The sequence below is a fragment of the Myxocyprinus asiaticus genome, chromosome 28, assembly GCF_019703515.2.
Source record: "Myxocyprinus asiaticus isolate MX2 ecotype Aquarium Trade chromosome 28, UBuf_Myxa_2, whole genome shotgun sequence".
In the NCBI taxonomy this organism is placed as follows: domain Eukaryota; kingdom Metazoa; phylum Chordata; class Actinopteri; order Cypriniformes; family Catostomidae; genus Myxocyprinus; species Myxocyprinus asiaticus.
In genome coordinates, this window is record NC_059371.1 from 39,644,721 (window position 1) to 39,665,959 (window position 21,239).

The window sequence follows — 21,239 nt, forward strand, 5'->3', positions numbered from 1 at the left end:
GAATTGTGTTTCAATAGAATAATGTGTTAGTCAATATATTAAGCACAAATATACAAATATGACGCAAATATATACAGATGGTTCAAAGGATCCAGAATTTGAGAAAACGGGCAGCAGATTTTCTGTTTACACAGTAGAGTTGGTAGCTATTCTCTTAGCTCTCTAGTGGGTGGAGGATGTACGAATTGAGAAAGGAGTAATATGCTCAGATTCCCTGGTAGCCTTAAAAAGTATACAGTCTGGACAATCTGAATGCAGACAAGATCTTGATCTAGAAATATTGCAAGGACTATATAAGTTACATGATCAAGGGGCTAGTATCTAATTTCTCTGGGTCCCAACCAGGGGCGGTACTAGGGTCAGTGGACATTTGAGGCTTAGCCCAGACGTCTGTGGATATGGGGCCATACTTTGATGAAATATCAGACTGTAATACACTTTATAATAAAAACATGAATACATCTATGATGTGTCATTTATATAGTAAACTAAAAAAGTCTCACTAACTTTTGTCTCAGATACGCTTGAAGATTAGAAATTGTATGCTTTTAACATCTATACTTTAAAACGCGATTAAAAAAACACTGTTTTGTCCCTTTCGGCTTTCCGTAGTTTGACACATTGTGTACGGCTGTCATAAAGTGTATGACTTTAAAGTTAGCAAATTCCTCGAATTCATCTGTATATATTACTCCTTGTTTTCAGGGATATACTGTATATCTAAATATTTGGTACTTACTGCGTCTGGATGGACCAACTCAACACAGTTTCCAAGACACAGCCGCAATCATGTGCCTCAAACCCTCTTCTTGCATGCACACACAAAGTTTACATGAGAGCTGGAAAGCAGCTGCCGACAAGACAGCTAATGGGTACTAAATTGAGTCTGTATTTGGTGTTGTCAATACCATAGAGAGACAGGAAACATTCATTTATATACAGTATATTACCCTAAATTTAAAATGTAATGTTAACATAATAAAATGTAATATGTTTTCATATCAACTTTCATACCCAAGCACTGGTACTTATGACGTCACTACAAAAAGATGATCAAAACCTTCTGGGCTTTACGGAAAACATTCGTGGCTTAAGCCCTGGTAGCCCAGCCCTGGAGCCGCCCATGGTCCCAGCACATGTAAGGAAGGCAGTAATTAGATTATGGCAAAACCTGTGGGACAAGGATGAGAAAGGGAGGCATTTATACAGAATACAAAGAAATATAGGAATCAGTGGAAATATATATATATATATATATATATATATATATATATATATATATATATATATATATATATATATATATGTATATATTTTTTTCCCTACGTATTGAAGCTTCACACTCCAGTTCAGTAGGTGGCAGTAATGCACCATAAGCTGGTTTGCTGTTATAACCGCCAATAAACAACTACAATAGAAGAAGAAAAAGAGACTTTAACGTGAGAGGGATCCCTTCTGAACACGACACAGTAGATGACAGAAACTAACCTTGAGTTATTTTCCCAACCAATAAAACACGAGATTAAACAAGAGCTGCTGACAGTTTGAGCGCTTAAGTACGTGTTTAATGTGTTTTTACATCATTTATGTATTTATGTTGTATGCAAATGAAGATCTATGTTGATATATTTTTCTTTGCATGTTGTTTTTCTCTCTTTGGCGTTTTAATGACCATAAACAAAGCTTATTATCTCCACATGAAGCATTATTTTGTGATGGACGCTTTAAAATATTCAGTTCCAGTAAAAACAAGCAGCAATCTGAGAATATCACGTTTAATTTCTGATATGAGCTCTTTAAATACAGCGGCTGATTGTGAATTAGTTCACAGTATGTGATAATATATTGTATTGAATATAAGCCTGTTATGATAGCTGATAATATTCCTGCAGTCAGGAAAACGAAACCAAACACACATTTATTTTTATACCATCTCTATACCATCAGAATTTTCTTGTTTGTAATCCTATAATAATATTTTTGAGTTTGATGAATGTCAGTCCATTATAATGATGATGTTTTTGTGTTCAGATGTTCATCATGAGAGAGCAGGTGGATGTGATCTGCTGTAAATCAGTAGGAACTGATCTGTCCATGCTGGATATTGATGATTTCATCAAACAAATCTCTCAGCTGAAGAAAGAGGTGACGTCACTGAAGACTAAACTAAAGGAGACAGAATTTGTTTCACGCTGTACCTGTTTAGAGCGAGTTAAAGTTGAGATTGTAAGTAAGTTTCAAATGATGTGATATGACTGTGACTCTGTGATGATGAATTGTACAGATGTGATTGTGTTGTGTTTGTCAGGAGCTGGAAAAGGTTTCCTGTCAATCTTCAGTGTGTGTGACTGATGGGACCTCCACAGAATGTCAGGATTCAGTGTGGAGCGGCAGAGATCAGTCCACACCACAGCGACTGCTGGACAAACTCTCTGAACAGAGATCCAGAGACACACAGGACTCACAGCTCACTTTACTCTGTTCTACTGATGCTCAGGAGAGTGTGTGTGACAGTAATCAGGGTGATCAAACCTCCACAGAGTCTCTGACTTCTGTCTGTAACGCTGGAGAACAGCAGATGCTGCAGACACCAGTGAAGATTGAAGTGAAGCAGGAGCAGATAGAAGGAAACACAGCAGAGGAAGAACGGAGTGATGAAGATGATGATGAACAGCAGATGCTGCAGACACCAGTGAAGATGTGTTCAGTGAAGCTGCTGGACTGCAGGAACCTGATGAAGATGAGAGTGAAGACTGAAGTGAAACAGGAGGAGATAAAAGATGAAACTGCAGCAGAGGAACAACAGAGTGAAGATGAGTTTATTCCTTCAGGTATGTTTCTTTGTTTGTTTGTTTGTTTGTTTGTTTTAATTTTGATGACAATCATCTGTCATGTCAGAATCTATTACCAAATTATTTAATCACTCAAAAGTTGCACTTAAAAGTTTTTCGCTGTTTTTATTGTGGTTTTACAAGTGCTCAGTTGTCTTTTAAAAAGGTACATCTGCTTTCACTGCCCTGTGACAAATATATGATCATATACACTGATTAGCCACAACATTAAAACCACCTGCCTAATATTGTGTAGGTCCCCCTCATGCCACCAAAACAGTGCCAACCCTCATTTCAGAATAGTATTTTGAGATGATATTATTCTCACCACAATTGTACAGAGTGGTTATCTGAGTTACCGTAGACTTTGTCAGTTCAAACCAGTCTGGCCATTCTCTGTTGACCTCTCTCATCAACAAGACACAAACAATCATTCCATTGTCCAAATATTATCTTTTTCCCCATTCTGATGGTTGATGTGAACATTAACTAAAGCTCCTGACCCGTTTATGCATGATTTTATGCACTGCACTGCTTCCATACGATTGGCTGATTAGATAATCGCATGGATTATTGTTGGCGCCAGATGGGCTGGTTTGAGTATTTCTGTAACTGCTGATCTCCTGGGGTTTTCACACACAACAGTCTGTAGAATTTACTCAGAATTGTGCCAAAAAATAAATAGAATACTCTGAATACTAATCTGAGATGCGGGATGGCGCTGTTTTGGTGGCACGAGGGGGACCTACACAATATTAGGCAGGTGGTTTTAATGTTGTGGCTGATTGTATGACCGCATATATACTGTATTAATTGATCATCCCTGTGCCCTGGTCCCCTCAAAGACTTTACCTTCCACTGAGTTTTAGAAGGCTGAAAGGTATAATAAAAAGGATATTCTGAACTAATAATTCTTATAAAAAATTCTGATTATAATAATCCTACAGCTTGGCCATTGTTGTTTTCCCTTTGAAGTGTCCTTTGTAGGTATCACAAAGAATGATGAAGAAAACGTATCCGGTTACAAATGTAACCTCGGTTCCCTGAGATGAAGGGAACGAGACATTGCGAGAATCGCTATGGGGATTTCTTCGGACAAATTAGTTGAAGCCCATGTACAATAACGGCAATCCTGAGATTGGCATGGTGTTTGAGCTAGGGCTGGGCAATATGTAAAAAATATTTTTGTGATAATCGACTAAAAAATATTGTGATATCCGATTACATTGTCAACCCCCCTGTCCAGGGTCTGTGAATTTTTTTGCTTTATTGATTTTACTTTAAAAATGTAATTCATTTATTGAAACACGAAAAATTTAAACAAAAGACATTTCAAATTTTCAAATTGCACTTTAAACTAGACAAAAAAAGAAATCAAATAATAAAGTGATCAAAAAAAAAATCTTATTTAACCACCTCCCCAAATCCAAACATCTGCTGTAAAGCATATGTCCTGCAAGGACACACCATTTGTCCATGCCCATGAAGAGGCCATGACTCTAGTTGAATGCGCTTTCACACCAATAGGGCATCTCACGCCTTGTGATTCATGAGCAAGGCGATCGAATCAACAATCCAGTGAGAGAACCTTTGCTTGGAGATGGACATGCCTTTTGTGCATCCTCCATAACAAACAAAGAGCTGATCCGACAGCCTAAACTGGCGGGTGCACTCCACATACATGTGTAATGCCCACACGGCATAACAAACAAATGCATCGACTGCTTCTCATAAGAATTAAACAGTAGTGCAAAGAAGGCTTGTAGGTGGACCACCTGAGCCAGGGAGGGCATGGATAGAACCTTAGGCACGTAACCTTTCTGGGTTGACGGTGGTTTTGAAAGACTCAGCCCGAATATCAGGCATGAGCTGCCGACCAACAGCACCTGCATATCACCTACCTGTTGAACTGAGGCCAGAGCCAAAAGGAGTGCGGTCTTAGACAAAGCATACGCAACTCAACAAATTCCAATGGTTCGAACGGGGGGCACCTTCAGCACCAGGCTTAAATCTCATGCTGGGACAGTTGCAGGGGGTTTAGGAGCCTTGCTCCCTTGAAGAACTGAAAAATAGAACATTTCTGCCCATGGAGGAACCAGCCGCAGGGGTGTGATATGCAGACATAGTTGCTACATAAGCATTGATGGGTGAGATTCGCGTCTAGCCGCCACTTAGCACGTAGAGACGCCTCGCAGACAGCGCTGTAGCTTGCAGAATGGCATTTACCCCAGCGGGGCATGCCATTTATGTAAGCTACTACTGTCATGTTGTCCAATTGAATCGGAACGTAGTGATTTGCTAACTCGGAATGGAAAGCCTTCAAGGCTGAGAGACAGCTAGTATTTCCAGACGACTGAAGTGCTAGGTGCCGAAGGCTGGAAGCCCACTGTACAGTGTGCCTCAGCCTGCACTGAACACATCCGTGATTACCACCTTTTGCCAGAAGACCTGAAACAGCATGATGCTGTTAAAAGTTTGGAGCTGTCCAAGGTGCTAGAGCAACTAGACAGCGGTGAGTTATGCCAATGTGCATGCACCCCTGGCGCCAGGAGTGCTGCCAGCATTGTAGAGATCTCATGTAAAAGACCTAACAGTGTAATGGCGGATACTTTTTTTTGTTTGACATTGCATTTGCACAGCCTGGGCCTCAGAGTAGTAAATTCCCGTGCTTGCACAACAGAGCCTTGGATTGGGCTAATAATAGCCCATATTCGAGGTAGTTCAAAATGTGCATGCCACTCAGCTTCAACGTAGTGAGCGCTGCATCGATATACTTTGAGTGTGGAGAGCCAAGGACTCTGAATTAATAAGCTGTTCCCTCGAACGCGAATCTCAAAATAGCCTGGGACGAGGTGCAACTCGTACATGAAAGTACGCATGTGTCATTTTGATCTATTGACGCAAATCAGCCCGAGGGCGGATGATACTATAACCCAATAGTTGCTGACTTGGAGGATCTCGCTGTAATACGGCGATCGATTACGGCGATGGAAACAAAATTCACAAGAGTGAAAGAAGTTGAGAAACAAATTGATTATCTGGAATCATCAGAAAGGGAATTATCCGCTAATCCGCCCGTGTCCAAAACACACTTGGAAAACATTTTGGAAAAATTGGAAGATCTTGAAAATAGAAATCGAAGGAACAATATATGAATTGTTGGAATTCCTGAGCATGAAGAGGGCAGAGATATGGTGAAATTCCTGGACGAGCTCTTCCCAAGTCTGCTCGACATAACAGGCCATAAACTGGAAATCGAGCGAGCTCACAGTGTCCCAGCTCGGAGATCCGCTGAGGGAGACAGGCCTCGATCAATTCTGGCCAAATTTCTGAGATCATCTGTTAAAGATCTCGTGTTGCGCCAGGCGAGGAGCAAAGGAAAGCTTTCTTGGAAGAATCACAATATTTTCTTGTTCCCGGACTTTGCGAATTCGACGAGAGAAACGCGATCGGTTCAAGGAATGTAAGAAAGTTTTACATCAACGGAAGATCGCCTTTTGCACTGATGTTTCCGGCCAAACTGAGAATAGACACCAAAGACAAAGTATTTTTATGCCCCAACAAAGCACTGTCCTTTACAGAAACTATGGGTGAGTAAACCATTGCATGTTACTTATGTGAGTGTACTGACTCTGTACATAACTCGACTGTTTAAGGAAGCTGGGCACCATTTTGTTTCTTTCTGCGTTGGCTCCACCTAGCGGCTGGAGTTTGTTTTGTGGCATGACACTTCCTTCAGGAAACTTTTGCATGGACAGATGATCGCTTTTACACTGAAGTTCCCGGCCAGATTGAGAATGGACACTATAGATGACCGCAAAATATCCACATGCCCACAAAAAGGATGTCTTTTATAAAGCTGACGGTCTGAGTAAGTCATGATGTATTTTTTTTTATGCGGCCTCCGAGTGAATTTGACTCTTGATCATCCAAGGAACCGGGATGTCTATTTTGTTTCTTTTTGTGCTAGTTCCGCCTAGTGGCTGGAGTTTGTTTTGTGGAATAACACTACTTCGGGACAGTTATGGATGAATCTGATCGTTCTTTGTGCTTATGCCTCCTGTTGGCTGGAGTTTGTTTTTGTGGAGTATTTTCGTGGGACATTGGATTGATTACATCATCTGCTGCACTCATAACTGCCGGCTCACTGAACACTTGTCTGTCTATCCGAGGAAACTGAACGGCTCTATATCAGCTGGAATTTGTTTTGTGGAGGAACACACCTTCAAAACAGTTCTGTGAATGAATCTACATGTTCTTTCTGTTTATTCTGCCTGTTGGCTGGGGTTTGTTTTACAAAGTATTTTCTGTTATGTACTTTTGCCTCACAAAATCTGTATAGAATCACCGGACTTGAGCAGCCCGATGGCAAAGTTGTTGCGGGGGTTCTCGTATGCGTACACGGACCTTCTGAGTTTAGAGGGATTAACGCCGGTTGGCGCTATCGTGCGCGGGGTTAATGCGCACATTTTTCTTTTTTCTGTTTGCTTTGTTCTGGGGAAAGTTCGGGGTTTGACTGTTGCATTGATGTTGAAAAGTGGTCTTTATAATCTTGTTTTTGACACACAATTTATTTTGTCTATTATATCAAATGTCAAATGTTAATATGAGTGGGATATCTTTCTCCACGTGGAATGTGAATGGGTTGGGGCACCCCATAAAAAGAAGGAAAGTTATTTCTTAAACGTAAGAAATATGATATAGTGTTTCTTCAAGAAACGCATCTTTCCCCGCAGGAAGCTGAAAAATTTGGGAAGATATGGGGTGGACATGTTTGCTTTAGTGCTGGCTCAAGTAAGAGTAGAGGGGTCATTATATTGATAAACATCTACAATTCAAATGCCTCCAACAGATTAAAGATAAAATAGGAAGAGTCATTATTGTTTTAGCAGAAATTCAAGGGCAAAGGTTGAATTTGGCTAATATTTACGCACCTAACATTGATGATCAGGGCTTTTTTATAGATCTTGAAGGGAAGTTGCAAGCTGCTGGCACCCCTTATGATATAATATTGGGAGGAGACTTTAATCTTTTGATGGACTCAGTCCTTGATCATAGTGAAGCAAAAGTGTGTAAGCCCACTAGAGCAATGGTGACACTTCACAGGATGTGTAAAAATCTTGGTCTTGCAGATATCTGGTGACTTTTGAACCCATCTGGTAGAGACTATGCATTTTTTTCATCAGTCCATAAGATTTATTCTAGAATAGATTTGTTTTTTATATCTAAGTCCCTCATTTCATCTGTTGTTGATTGCTCAATTGGAAACATCTTAGTCTCAGATCACAACCTGGTGAGTTTAGAGGTGTTGCCACATATAGAGAAAAATAAATCATATAGTTGGTGCTTTAATGTATCCCTTTTGCAAAATCCTGATTTCCAACAAATGTTAAAGACTGAAATCAGTGTCTATATGGAGACCAACTGGTCCTCAGTATTCTCTGTGGGCGTTGCTTGGGAGGCACTTAAGGCAGTTCTTAGGGGCTGGATCATACAGTATGCCTCATTCACCAAAAAATCCAAAGCACGAGAACTAGTGGAGCTGGAAGGGAATATTTGAAGTGTTGAGGCAGAGCTGAAGCGCCAAATGTCGTCTAATGGCCTCAGATATTTGACCCATTTGAAATATAGATATAATACTATTTTGTCGCGGAAAGTGAAGTTTTGGTTATTCAGGGCAAGACAGTCATATTTTGAGTCAGGGGACAAAGCAGGGAAGCTTTTGGCTAGATATATAAAGCAGAGAGAGTCTTTTTCTACGATTCCTTCTGTGAAATCTGCTGGTGGTGAAATTTTTACCTCGGCCATTGATATTAATAATGCCTTTAAAGAATTCTATTTTGATCTCTATAGTTCCACGTCTTCGTCTACTGATGATGATATTAGAAATTTTGTGGAACCATTAGAACTCCCTAAATTGACAACTGAGTAAAAAATCTGTCTTGATTCTGAGATAACCTTGGAGGAACTTGACGAGGTAATTAAGGCCTTACCTACAGGCAAGGCTTCGGGGCCAGATGGCTTTGCTGCTGAATTTTTTAGATCTTATGCTACAGAATTGGCTCCACCTTTGTTAGAAGTTTATTCGGAATCATTAAAGAATGGAAAGCTTCCGCCAACCATGACGCAAGCCTGGATCAGTCTGATTCTTAAAAAAGACAAAGATCCAAGCGAGCGTAAGAGCTACTGTCCAATTTCCCTGATCCAGCTAGATGTACAAATTTTATGACATCTCATAGATCAGGTGGGGTTTATTCGGGGTCGTAGCTCTTCTGATAACATTAGACGTTTCATCAATATTATGTGGTCAGTGGCGAATGATCAGACTCCGATTGAGGCATTTGATATGGTAGAATGGGATTATCTTTTTAAGATTTTGGAAATGTATGGGTTTGGGAGTATGTTTATTGGTTGGATCAAGTTACTTTATAGACACCCGGTAGCAGCGGTACAAACAAATGGATTAATTTCAGATTATTTTACTCTGAATAGGGGCACCCGGCAAGGCTGCCCTCTTTCCCCATTATTGTTCTGTCTTGCCCTGGAACCATTAGCAGCCGCTATAAGAAAGGAGGATCATTTTCCAGGTGTGATGGCGGGAGGTGTGGCGCATAAGCTTCTGCTTTATACAGATTATATTTTTGTTATTCGTCTCTGACCCCACTAGATCTATGCCTTGCCTCCACAAAATTATTAATTCCTTTTCCAAATTCTCAGGATACAAAGTCAACTGGTCTAAATCCGAAGCTTTGGCTCTGACAGCGTACTGTCCAGTAACGGCCTTCCAGCCAGGCGCCTTCCAGTGGCCCAGACAGGGCATTAAGTATTTGGGTATTTTATTCCCAACAGATTTGTCTGATTTAGTTAATTCATTTTAGTTCATTTTTACCCTTTAATAAAAAGGATTTCGAGCGATGTAGACAGGTGGGCTTCATTACATTTATCGATGATTGGGAAGGTTAATGTTATTAAAATGAACTGTATTCCAAAATTTAACTACCTGCTACAGTCTCTCCTGGTAGATGTCCCCCTCTTTTATTTCAAGCAATTTGAGAGCATAGCGAAGTCTTTTATTTGGAGTGGCAAACGCCCCAGATTACATTTTATTAAGCTACTGAGGCCGATTGACAAAGGTGGGCTAGGCCTACCCAAGATTTTGTTTTATTATTATGCATTCAGTCTCAGACATTTGGCTCATTGGTCGCTTCCACCTGAGAGAGCCCCTCCCTGGTTCTGCATTGAACAAGAAGTTCTTGCCCCTGTTTTGCCATTGCAAAGCCTTTCTGCCAGTCTAACCAGAGAAGTTAAATCACACCCTGTTATTTCACATTTGCACTCAGTATGGACAAAAGTGTCCAGAGTGTTTTATTCAGATATTTATTTAAATGTTGCCTCGAGCCTATGGCTAAACCCCAAACTATGCATTAATAAGTCCCCTTTTTGTTGGTTGGAGTGGATTGCGAGGGGGGGTTAATACACTTGGTGATCTTTATGAGAGTGGTGTGATGAGATCCTTTGAAAATTTGGTTCAATATTTTGGGATCCCCAGATCTCAGTTTTTTAGGTATCTTCAGCTACACCACTTGCTCTGTAGTATTTTTGGGAATAGCATACACCCCCCCTAAAGCAGCAGATACTCTAGGAGAGGTGATTTCTGCTTTTGGAAAAGGTCATGAGGCATCAGTGTATTACTCCCTGCTAATTCAGAGTCTGGGAGACTCTCTCTCAACCACTCTCAAGAGATTATGGGAGAAAGATTTAAACTTAGAACTGGAGGATGGAGAATGGGCTAGGATTTTAAAAAACATAAAAACTGCATCTAGAGATGCAAGGGTGCGCCTTATACAATTCAAGATTTTACATCGGTTCTATTGGACCCCCTCTAAATTGTATAGGCTTGATCTTAAAGACACACCCACCTGCTGGCAATGGCAATCAGCGGACAGAGATATAACCCATGTCTTTTGGGGGGGTGTTGAAATTCAAAAGTTTTGGTTAAAGGTTCAGAGTCTTGTGTGTGATGTGTTAGGCATTCAGGTATCATTCTGCCCCAGACTTTGTATCTTGGGTGATGGGGCAGTCATTGACATTGAAAGTAGACACATAAAGAGTTGGGTCTTAACTAGTGTCATGATCGCCAGGCAGATCATTTTGAGGGGCTGGAGGTTGGCTTTAGTGCCCTCTTTTCAGGAGTGGTGCTTGGAGATGGAAAGGGTTGTGGCCTTTGAGGAAGTAACATTCAGAGGAACAGGGAGGTATAAAGTGTTCGTGGAGAAATGGGGCAGGTATTTGTCATTTGTGGTTATGTGATTGTTGTTGAGTTTATCTGTTTATTTATTTATTTATTTATTTTTTTTGTGCATGTGTGTGTCTATGTCATTTGGGACCACTGTTATGTTGTTGGGATTAGGGTGGGATTGGGAGGGGTAGTAGTTGGGGTTAAATTTGATTCTATGTATATATGTTTTGTCTTATGAGTTACATATATGTGAATCAATAAAAATTGTTAATCAAAAAAAAAAAAAAAATGCTATGTGGAAAAATGTTACTTAGGCATGCTAATGGCATAGAAATAATCCCAGACACCACCCAAGATTGGAACGGGTCATCTGACCAACGTGAAAAGCAATCAACCATGGCTCATTTTTTTTATTTTTTGTGATGTTTATGGGCATAAAAATAAAAAAAGATCTGCGTCTTCGTGTTGTTGCTGATTAATGATGTGGATACACAGCACTCTAAAATGTGAGTAAAATGTGAGTAAATCACTTGTAAATGTGACCAGATTTAATGCTAGGGTATTAAACAATAGGCATCGCCTAGTAAATGTTCAGATTTCAGTTGTGAAGCACTGAACGCAAGTTCCTTGAAATGTATGTCCATCAAAGATATGATCCACACAGTCCACTTTCACTGAATAATATCTCTTTTAATTGTATTTATGTTCTTTACAGTCAGTTGTTGATCAGAAAGTAAAAAGAAACATTAGTTTAAAGCACACATAGCACAAATGCCGTGAAGAAACTGTGCAACTCTTCTCTCAAAACACATCAGATGCTCACTGCTGGTTTTCTTAAAGAGACAGTACCATTTTAGCTTTGTTATATAAATGAATGATGACTCAGTGTAAATACTGTTAAATTGTATAAATTATTTAAAACAGTGACAGCTCATATTATTAATGCAAATTCAATCTTCAGTGTGTGTGACTGATGGGACCTCCACAGAATGTCAGGATTCAGTGTGGAGCGGCAGAGATCAGTCCACACCACAGCGGCTGCTGGACAAACTCTCTGAACAGAGATCCAGAGACACACAGGACTCACAGCTCACTTTACTCTGTTCTACTGATGCTCAGGAGAGTGTGTGTGACAGTAATCAGGGTGATCAAAGCTCCACAGAGTCTCTGACTTCTGTCTGTAATGCTGGAGAACAGCAGATGCTGCAGACACCAGTGAAGATTGAAGTGAAGCAGGAGGAGGTAAAAGAAAACGCAGCAGAGGAACAACAGAAAGATGAAGATGATTATGATGATTTTATTCTTTCAGGTATGTTGCTTTAAAGTTTCATATTTTCATGCAAAGCGACTGTCATGTTAAAATCTGTTTTAAGAAAGAGGTTTTATCTCTAAAAGTCCGTCATTGATTTTGTTGTTTTAGAAGTGCTCAGTTGTCTTTTAAAAAGGTATATCTTTTTATTTGAACATTTCCAAGGTCATAATTCTAGATTAAGGATTTCTGCTTCTTAATTTTTAAGTCTTAATTTGTTCTTTCTTTTTAAAATTTTGGCATTAAAGGAATAGTTCTGCCAATAATGAAAATTACTCACCCTCATGTTGTTGCAAATATGTATGACCTTATTTTTTTGACTGTGGCTCAGATTCAATCTAAATGACTTTAATCATGAAATGCATTTATCAGCCTGGATGTTTGGTGTGTTCTGTCATCACATTAGGGTTCTTTTTTCACTTTTGTCCCTCTTGAATTGATTTATGTTAGTTTACTGTGTTCATTGTAGAGCTGATGGAAGTGCAAGAGGAAAGTCAAGAACTGAATGAAGTGGAAGATAAACTTCAGGATCAGAAACATCATGATTTCACAACTGGAGAAAAATCTCTGAGTGGCTCAAAAACTAAGAAGAATTTCTCACCACATAAATGCCAGCTTAATATACACATTATTCATACAGGAGAGAGACCTTACACGTGCCATCAGTGTGAAAAAAGTTTTGCCTATGCAGGCCATCTCAAAGATCATCTCCTCTTGCACTCTGGAGAAAGACCATTTGAATGTGATAAGTGTGGTAAAACATTTGTTTTGAATTCAGTCCTAAAACAACATCTGAAACTGCACACAAATGAGAAGCGTTACAAGTGTTCTTTTTGTGGAAAGAGTTTTGCACTCCTTTCTTGTTTGAAAGAGCACCAGAAAATACATACCGGTATGAGAGCTCATATGTGCTTTGAATGTGGGAAGACCTTTATTAAATCCAGCGACTTGAAACAGCACCACAGAATGCATACTGGAGAAAAACCCTACAAGTGCTCACACTGTGAAAAGAGTTTCACCCGGACAGAAAACTTGAAAGCACACAAGAGAATCCATACTGGAGAAAAACCTTACAAGTGCTCACACTGTGAAAAGAGTTTCAATCAGTCAAAAAACTTAAAAACACACAAGAGAATCCATGCTGGAGAGAAACCTTACAAGTGCTCACACTGTGAAAAGAGTTTCACTCAGTCACAAAACCTGAAAACACACGAGAGAATTCATACTGGAGAGAAACCTTACAAGTGCTCACACTGTGAAAAGAGTTTCACTCAGTCACAAAACCTGAAAACACACAAGAGAATTCATGCTGGAGAAAAACCTTACAAGTGCTCACACTGTGGAAAGACTTTTATTTCGTTACAACACCTGAAAAAACATGAGAGAATTCATACTGGAGAGAAACCTTACAAGTGCTCACAGTGTGGAAAGACATTCACTTTGGTACACCACTTGAAAAAACACGAGAGAATGCATACTGGAGAGAAACCTTACAAGTGCTCACAGTGTGGAAAGAGTTTCAGTGTGTCAGACAACCTGAAAACACACAAGAGAATCCATACTGGAGAGAAACCTTACAAGTGCTCACACTGTGAAAATAGTTTCAGTGCATCAAAATACTTGAATAAACACGTGAGAATCCATACTGGAGAAAAACCTTACAAGTACTTACACTGTGGAAAGAGTTTCAGTGTGTCAAACAACCTGAAAACACACAAGAGAATTCATACTGCTCCTCATGTGGGAGGAGTTTCAGTGCAGTAATCATGTAGTTTCTCATGAAAAAGTGTTGCCAAAGTAATCACGGAGAGATGTACATCTTCAGGTGCAATACTTCAAGTAAATAGTTGAAAATGTAAATAAACTTCTGTACAATCTTTTGATGCTTCAGCCTTGAAACTGCCTGGTTTACAACCTGCTCTGCCTTCCAAATGAGGCCTGTTTGTACTAGGGATAGGCATTTTGGTCATTTTCTCTACTTGAGTACTCGGACTAATTACTTGATTTCTCGAGGGGCAATGACATGTACATAACTGTAAATATAATAACATGTCTGACAAACATCTTTGGCTGCTGCATTGTGTCTTGTTGTTCCAGTGTATCGTCTATTCATTATTATAGGCTGTTATAAAATAATCTGTTACAAAATGTACAAAAGATTGCATAATCAAAATATAATGCATCATAATTTGTCATTATTTGAAGATTCGCTGCTCAATTCAATGAAGGAAAGTGAACAACGCATGTCTGTCTGTTCTTCCTTCAGGTTACCATAGTAATCTTAGTAAGCACTCACCAGTTTTTTTTAGTGACTGTCTGGACCATCTATTTTCAAATCGTGGTTGGATTAACAGGAGACGCCATAACCATCACGTTTTTATGCAATGTCATATGCGTGTTAAGTTGAAGTTCAGTTTTGAAGATGCTGAATTCTGTTCCATTTAGATGCGCTCTGTGAAGCTGTTTGAAACACTCGCCTGCTGTATATGTGCTGCTTCAGTTTATTGAGTCCACTGCCACATGCCGTGTGTCTGTGTGTGTGTGTCTCCAAGTGTTCGCTCCCGTGGTGAAAGCCGAGATGCTCCGTATTGTTGTTGCGAGTGATTCATGAAGTGTTCCATTCAACTCGAAGAGTTGGAATTCCCACCTTTCAACTGGGAAAAGTGCAACAGAATGACATATTATGTCGGACTTCTAACTTGGAAAGAAACTTGTGCAGAAATCTTCAACTCCCATTTCATCGAGATGCAGGTGTGTGTTGTTAACCAGGGCAGGGAGATTTACAGTCAGTGACAAATTCACTTTTATTGAATAATATCCATTAACGAGTCGAAGTTCTTACATTAAATGATAATAAAAATGTGTTTAGCAAACGTTTTACAGAGATAAGAGTTCAAAACACGGTTACATTCCCTTTTGATTATCAGAACAATAGTATTGCAGCATCGTATCAGTTTGGTTGCTATGAGACGTCTCTGACAATCAATGTACCCCTCAAAATCCCAACGTAATCTATCTCAAAATAAAAATAAGCTCCTTCTTTGACACGTGTGTGTAGTTATCAGGTAATTGCCACTGAATTTCAAATTAAGTGAAAAGTCACATCATGCATGATCACCATCGATCATTGTTTTCATGATCGATCATTGCTGCCACGCCCATCCCTAGTTTGTACCTGGGTTTGACCAGCCCTCACAGAGTGGACTGTTGATTCCTTTAGCTCTAAGACCAGCCTGGTCTTCTCCTGCTCGTAGCCTAAGCGGATGGTCTTTAGTGGCATCTGTAAGGCACTTCTTCCTACTGTTGTAACTGTAACAAAATGTCAGTAGTCAGTACTAATACCAGTGAAATTTCAACGTTCGATAACAATTTTGGTACCACAACATTAATATGATAATGTGCTATTAAACACACTTGATTAGCCTGTTTAAAAAGTTATATTTCAATGTAAATTATAAATTAAAAGAAATGTATGTTTCTTTCAAGTGGTTTTCAATCAAGGATGCATTGCTTAAGTGTTTTTAAGTAGCACCCTACTGAAATCTGTTTTATTCTTTACCAAATAATGTTTTCCTTTTTGTTTATTATTATTATTATTATTATTACTAAACTCCATGTTTTAGAGTTTAATTTAATCATCAAAATTGTGTCTAATCAATTCATTCTTAAATCTTTTAACAAGTGAAAATATAATTTTTCAACATGTCATTGCATTTTTTGCCAAACTTTTATTCAACAACAGTTTTGCTTGTGATATATTGCTTTATTATTATTGTTATCATTACAGTGAATATTAAATTTTACTATACAGTTGTAATATATTTCTGTCACAATTTCTTAAATTTCAAGGCTCTAGCTTATATTTTGAAATGTGCTTTTATTATGACGTGTATTTTTGCCAGAAGCTTAACTTTCCAGATAAAGAGTTTGCAACACTGAGACTTCACGTCTGAAATCTCCTCTCTTTACACTGGCCTTTGAGTCTGACAAATGAAATGTAGGACACAGTTTTGGAGTGTTTGTATTTTGTGTTTTAGATAACTGGTGTTTGTGTATATAGTGTTTGTGTATATGGTAATTTTTAAATGTAATGTTTTAAATTGTATTACTATGAAGCACTTTGGTCAACTCTGTTTTAAATGCTATATAAATAAAGTTGGGTTGAGCTTATGCTGTGATTTAATTCTATAAATACAGGTGCATCTCAATGAATTAGAATGTCGTGGAAAAGTTCATTTATTTCAGTAATTCAACTCAAATTGTGAAACTCGTGTATTGAATAAATTCAATGCACATAGACTGAAGTAGTTTAAGTCTTTGGTTCTTTTAATTGTGATGATTTTGGCTCACATTTAACAAAAACCCACCAATTCACTATCTCAAAAAATTAGAATATGGTGACATGCCAATCAGCTAATCAACTCAAAACACCTGCAAAGATTTCCTGAGCCTTCAAAATGGTCTCTCAGTTTGGTTCACTAGGCTACACAGTCATGGGGAAGACTGCTGATCTGACAGTTGTCCAGAAGACAATCATTGACACCCTTCACAAGGAGGGTAAGCCACAAACATTCATTGCCAAAGAAGCTGGCTGTTCACAGAGTGCTGTATCCAAGCATGTTAACAAAGTTGAGTGGAAGGAAAAAGTGTGGAAGAAAAAGATGCACAACCAACCGAGAGAACCGCAGCCTTATGAGGATTGTCAAGCAAAATCGATTCAAGAATTTGGGTGAACTTCACAAGGAATGGACTGAGGCTGGGGTCAAGGCATCAAGAGCCACCACACACAGACGTGTCGAGGAATTTGGCTACAGTTGTCGTATTCCTCTTGTTAAGCCACTCCTGAACCACAGACAACGTCAGAGGTGTCTTACCTGGGCTAAGGAGAAGAAGAACTGGACTGTTGCCCTGTGTTCCAAAGTCCTCTTTTCAGATGAGAGCAAGTTTTGTATTTCATTTGGAAACCAAGGTCCTAGAATCTGGAGGAAGGGTGGAGAAGCTCATAGCCCAAGTTGCTTGAAGTCCAGTGTTAAGTTTCCACAGTCTGTGATGATTTGGGGTGCAATGTCATCTGCTGGTGTTGGTCCATTGTGTTTTTTGAAAACCAAAGTCACTGCACCCTTTTACCAAGAAATTTTGGAGCACTTCATGCTTCCTTCTGCTGACCAGCTTTTTAAAGATGCTGATTTCATTTTCCAGCAGGATTTGGCACCTGCCCACACTGCCAAACACACCAAAAGTTGGTTAAATGACCATGGTGTTGGTGTGCTTGACAGGCCAGCAAACTCACCAGACCTGAACCCCATAGAGAATCTATGGGGTATTGTCAAGAGGAAAATGAGAAACAAGAGACCAAAAAATGCAGATGAGCTGAAGGCCACTGTCAAAGAAACCTGGGCTTCCATACCACCTCGGCAATGCCACAAACTGATCATCTCCATGCCACGCCGAATTGAGGCAGTAATTAAAGCAAAAGGAGCCCCTACCAAGTATTGAGTACATATACAGTAAATGAACATACTTTCCAGAAGGCCAACAATTCACTAAAAATGTTTTTTTATTGGTCTTATGATGTATTCTAATTTTTTGAGATAGTGAATTGGTGGGTTTTTGTTAAATGTGAGCCAAAATCATCACAATTAAAAGAACCAAAGACTTAAACTACTTCAGTCTGTGTGCATTGAATTTATTTAATACACAAGTTTCACAATTTGAGTTGAATTACTGAAATAAATGAACTTTTCCACGACATTCTAATTTATTGAGATGCACCTGTATATAGTTTACATGTGCTGCTTGGTTCACAGTAGATAGTGCTCTGCTGTGTCATCTGATACAACGTGTCCTGAATGATTCTCAAAGTCTGTGGAGTTTCCAGTGAATGAGTGGTCAGACTTATGCATTCATTCAAAGTACGCATCTCTTCCACACTAAGATTGCCGACTTTAGCTGTTTAATAAATCACACTTGGACATGTCACAATTTTAATTTGATTAATTGTCCATTTCACTGTAAGAAGTAACAGAGCACTTGCTAAAAATTAGCATTTTAAAGCAATCGTGTGTCAATCATACTGCGCACTGGTACCGGACTGAGTTGGTGCTCGGTACTACCATTATTGCAGAAACACTGGTATTTGTACATCTTTTATATTTTAGTATCAACTTGGTACTGAAGGACCGGTAATTTTGACAACACTACTTCCAAACAATGCTACATACGAAACACAATGTGGCAAGCCCAGCTTCTTCCTGATATAACTGTAGTCTTTGGTATTTGGTATCTTTGCCACTGCCTCTCAGGGTTGGGGAGTAATGGAATACATGTAACGGATTACGTATTTAAAATACAAACTAGATAGTAAAGTTTGAAGACAAATTTTATGCTGTCTTGACAAAGCCTTGTCTGAAAGTTTAAAATAGTTGGAAGAGTTGGAAGTTTGAAGGTCTTATAGTTAGACAGAAGGAACATCATACAGATAGACAGCCAGCTGCAAGAAGTCCTATGCAACCCTACCCCTTGCTTGTTTTTCTGAATGGCAATTTGGTTGCTAGGGTAACCCCATTTGGTTGCTAGGCAGTTACCAAGGTGATACTGAAAAGGCTCCTTGCTACCTTGAGTCAAATGAATGAAACCAGAAATCTCTACGATGTTCTGGTGCAGAGATAAGTGATTTGTTACTTGGTTGCTAGGGGCGTGGTCAAGCGTCCGTCCGGAGAGAAAGCGGTAAGGGCGCTTGCACCTGAGCTAAATTATGTCTAACACCTGTCTCTAATTACAGTGAGCATGAAGAGAGCGGCATAAAAGAGCCACACCGCCAGCAGACCAGAGAGAGAGAGCCTGGGTCCAGAAAGTGATTGTTGCTCAGCCAGGAGGCCATCCCAGCTGCGACTCCGGATACCCGCACGCCGTTGCCCCCGCCCGCGTTACAGAAGATGTGGACGGCGGACGACCCAGAAGCGTTCCTTGATCTTTTTGAGCGCACCGCCGAGATCTGGGGCTGGCCGCTTGGCCAGTGGGCGGCCCGACTTATTCTGCTGTTGTCCGGGGAAGCCTAGCTCGCGGCTCAACAACTGCCAGCAACGAGACTCCTGGCTTATGGTGACCTAAAAAAAAAAAAAATCTTGCAATGGGTGGGTCGGAGTCTGGAAGAGAATCGTCAACGCCTTCACCCAATGGCTCCGTGATGCCTGTCGGATATGGCCGCTAACGAGGGACTGTGGCGTCGAGGGGATCATCGACCAGGTGGTACTGGAACAGCTGGTACATCAACTGCTAAAAGGGATGGCGGAGTGGGTCCAGTGCCACCGCCCGGCATCACTGGAGGAAGCCGTCTGGCTTGCGGAGGACCACATGGCGGCGATCCCGAGGGTGGAAGAGCCCTCCTATACTCTCTCCCCTCCCCCTGTGTTTTCCCCTGTCTCATTCCCCTCCCCTCTCTCCTCTCGTTCTGCTCTCTACCCAGGGCCCGTTCCTGCCCCACACAGGCGAGGAGGACTTCCGCCACCGAGACCAGTTCCCCGGGCGTGGGAGGCGACACCTTGCCCTGCCCCGATGCCCCGCCGCTCTCCCTCTCAGGTGGGGGCGCCCGCCAACGCAAGTGCGGGCGTAGCGCTTGGGCCAGCATGCTGGAGGTACGGAGACCCGGGGCGCTTCTGGGATCAGTGCCCTCTGATGGAGCTGGGGATGGTGGTACAGGTCTCCGACATACCGTAGGTTGCCCCCGACCAGCCCGGAGCGTACCGGATACCAGTAAGTGTCAAGGGGGTTACTCACCAAGCGTTGGTGGAAAATCACGGTCAGCGGTTGTAATCAAACCACTATCCACCAATGTTTGGTTTAACCCAAGGCTTTGGGCACAGCTAAAACGGTAAGGGTGAAGTGTGTGCACGGGGATATTCACAAGTATCCTGTGGTGACTCTTACGATTAAATTCCGGGGGAAAAAGCATAAAGTGGAGGCCGCGGTTAGTTCGCGCCTCACCCATCCGCTGATTTTGGGGACGGATTGGCCTGATTTTAGAAATGTATTGAAGGGAATTTGTGCGGGGTCCTGCACTAAATTAAGGAGATGTGAAATATGCGATGCTTTGGCAGGGGAGGCGGAGCGGGGCCGTCCTCAACAGCTCCATGTCATGATGACGAGAGAGGGGGAGAGGCTATAGCCCCTCCCCTTCTCAGGGAACTCCCTGAGGGGGATTTCCCTTTGGAGCAGTCGCGAGACGAAACCCTCAATCACGCCTTTGACCAAGTGAGAGCGATCGATGGTCAACAACTCCAGCCGGACATCGCCCTTTCATATCCCTATTTTGCAATTATAAATGAGCGGTTGTATAGAGTGACGCAGGATGCTCAGACAAAAGAAGACACAACACAGCTTTTGATACCGTGGAGCCGTCGGGAAGTGGTATTCCAGGCGGTTCATTATAATCCCATGGCTAGTCACTTAGGATAAAGGAAAACACTGAACCGTCTAATAGCCCGTTTTTATTGGCCGGGCATTGGCGGCGATGTCCGCAGTTGGTGTGCGGTATGCCACGATTGTCAGCTGGTTAACCCACCGGCCACCCCAAAAGCACCATTGCGCCCCCTTCCGTTGATCAAGGTCCCCTTTGAAAGAATTGGAATGGACCTCGTCGGGCCATTAGAGTGGTCAGCACGCTGACATCACTTTGTGTTGGTCCTACTGGATTATGCAACGCGATATCCGGAAGCAGTGCCTCTTCGCAACATCTCAGCATGCAGTGTTGCAGAGGCACTCTTCAAAATAATCTCCTGGGTGGGGATTCCGAAAGAAATCCTCACCTATCAAGGCACATCGTTTATGTCACGGACACTACGCGAGCTGTACGAATTATTGG

The 21,239-nt window shown here is 40.9% G+C and overlaps 1 protein-coding gene across 7 annotated transcripts in view; it reads left to right on the plus strand.

Moving 5' to 3' along the window:
- LOC127418735 (zinc finger protein 260-like) overlaps positions 1-21,239 on the plus strand; it is a 340,334-nt gene that overhangs the window by 97,487 nt on the left and 221,608 nt on the right. The window contains exon 9 of one of the 7 annotated variants that reach the window (XM_051659488.1): positions 12,849-16,534. The exons of the other annotated variants lie outside the window; for them this stretch is intronic. Within the exon in view, the coding sequence (XP_051515448.1) occupies positions 12,849-14,143 (1,295 nt within the window). The 3' untranslated portion in view covers positions 14,144-16,534. Of the gene's footprint in view, positions 1-12,848; positions 16,535-21,239 lie in introns of those variants that run through there. 7 annotated transcript variants of the gene reach the window in all.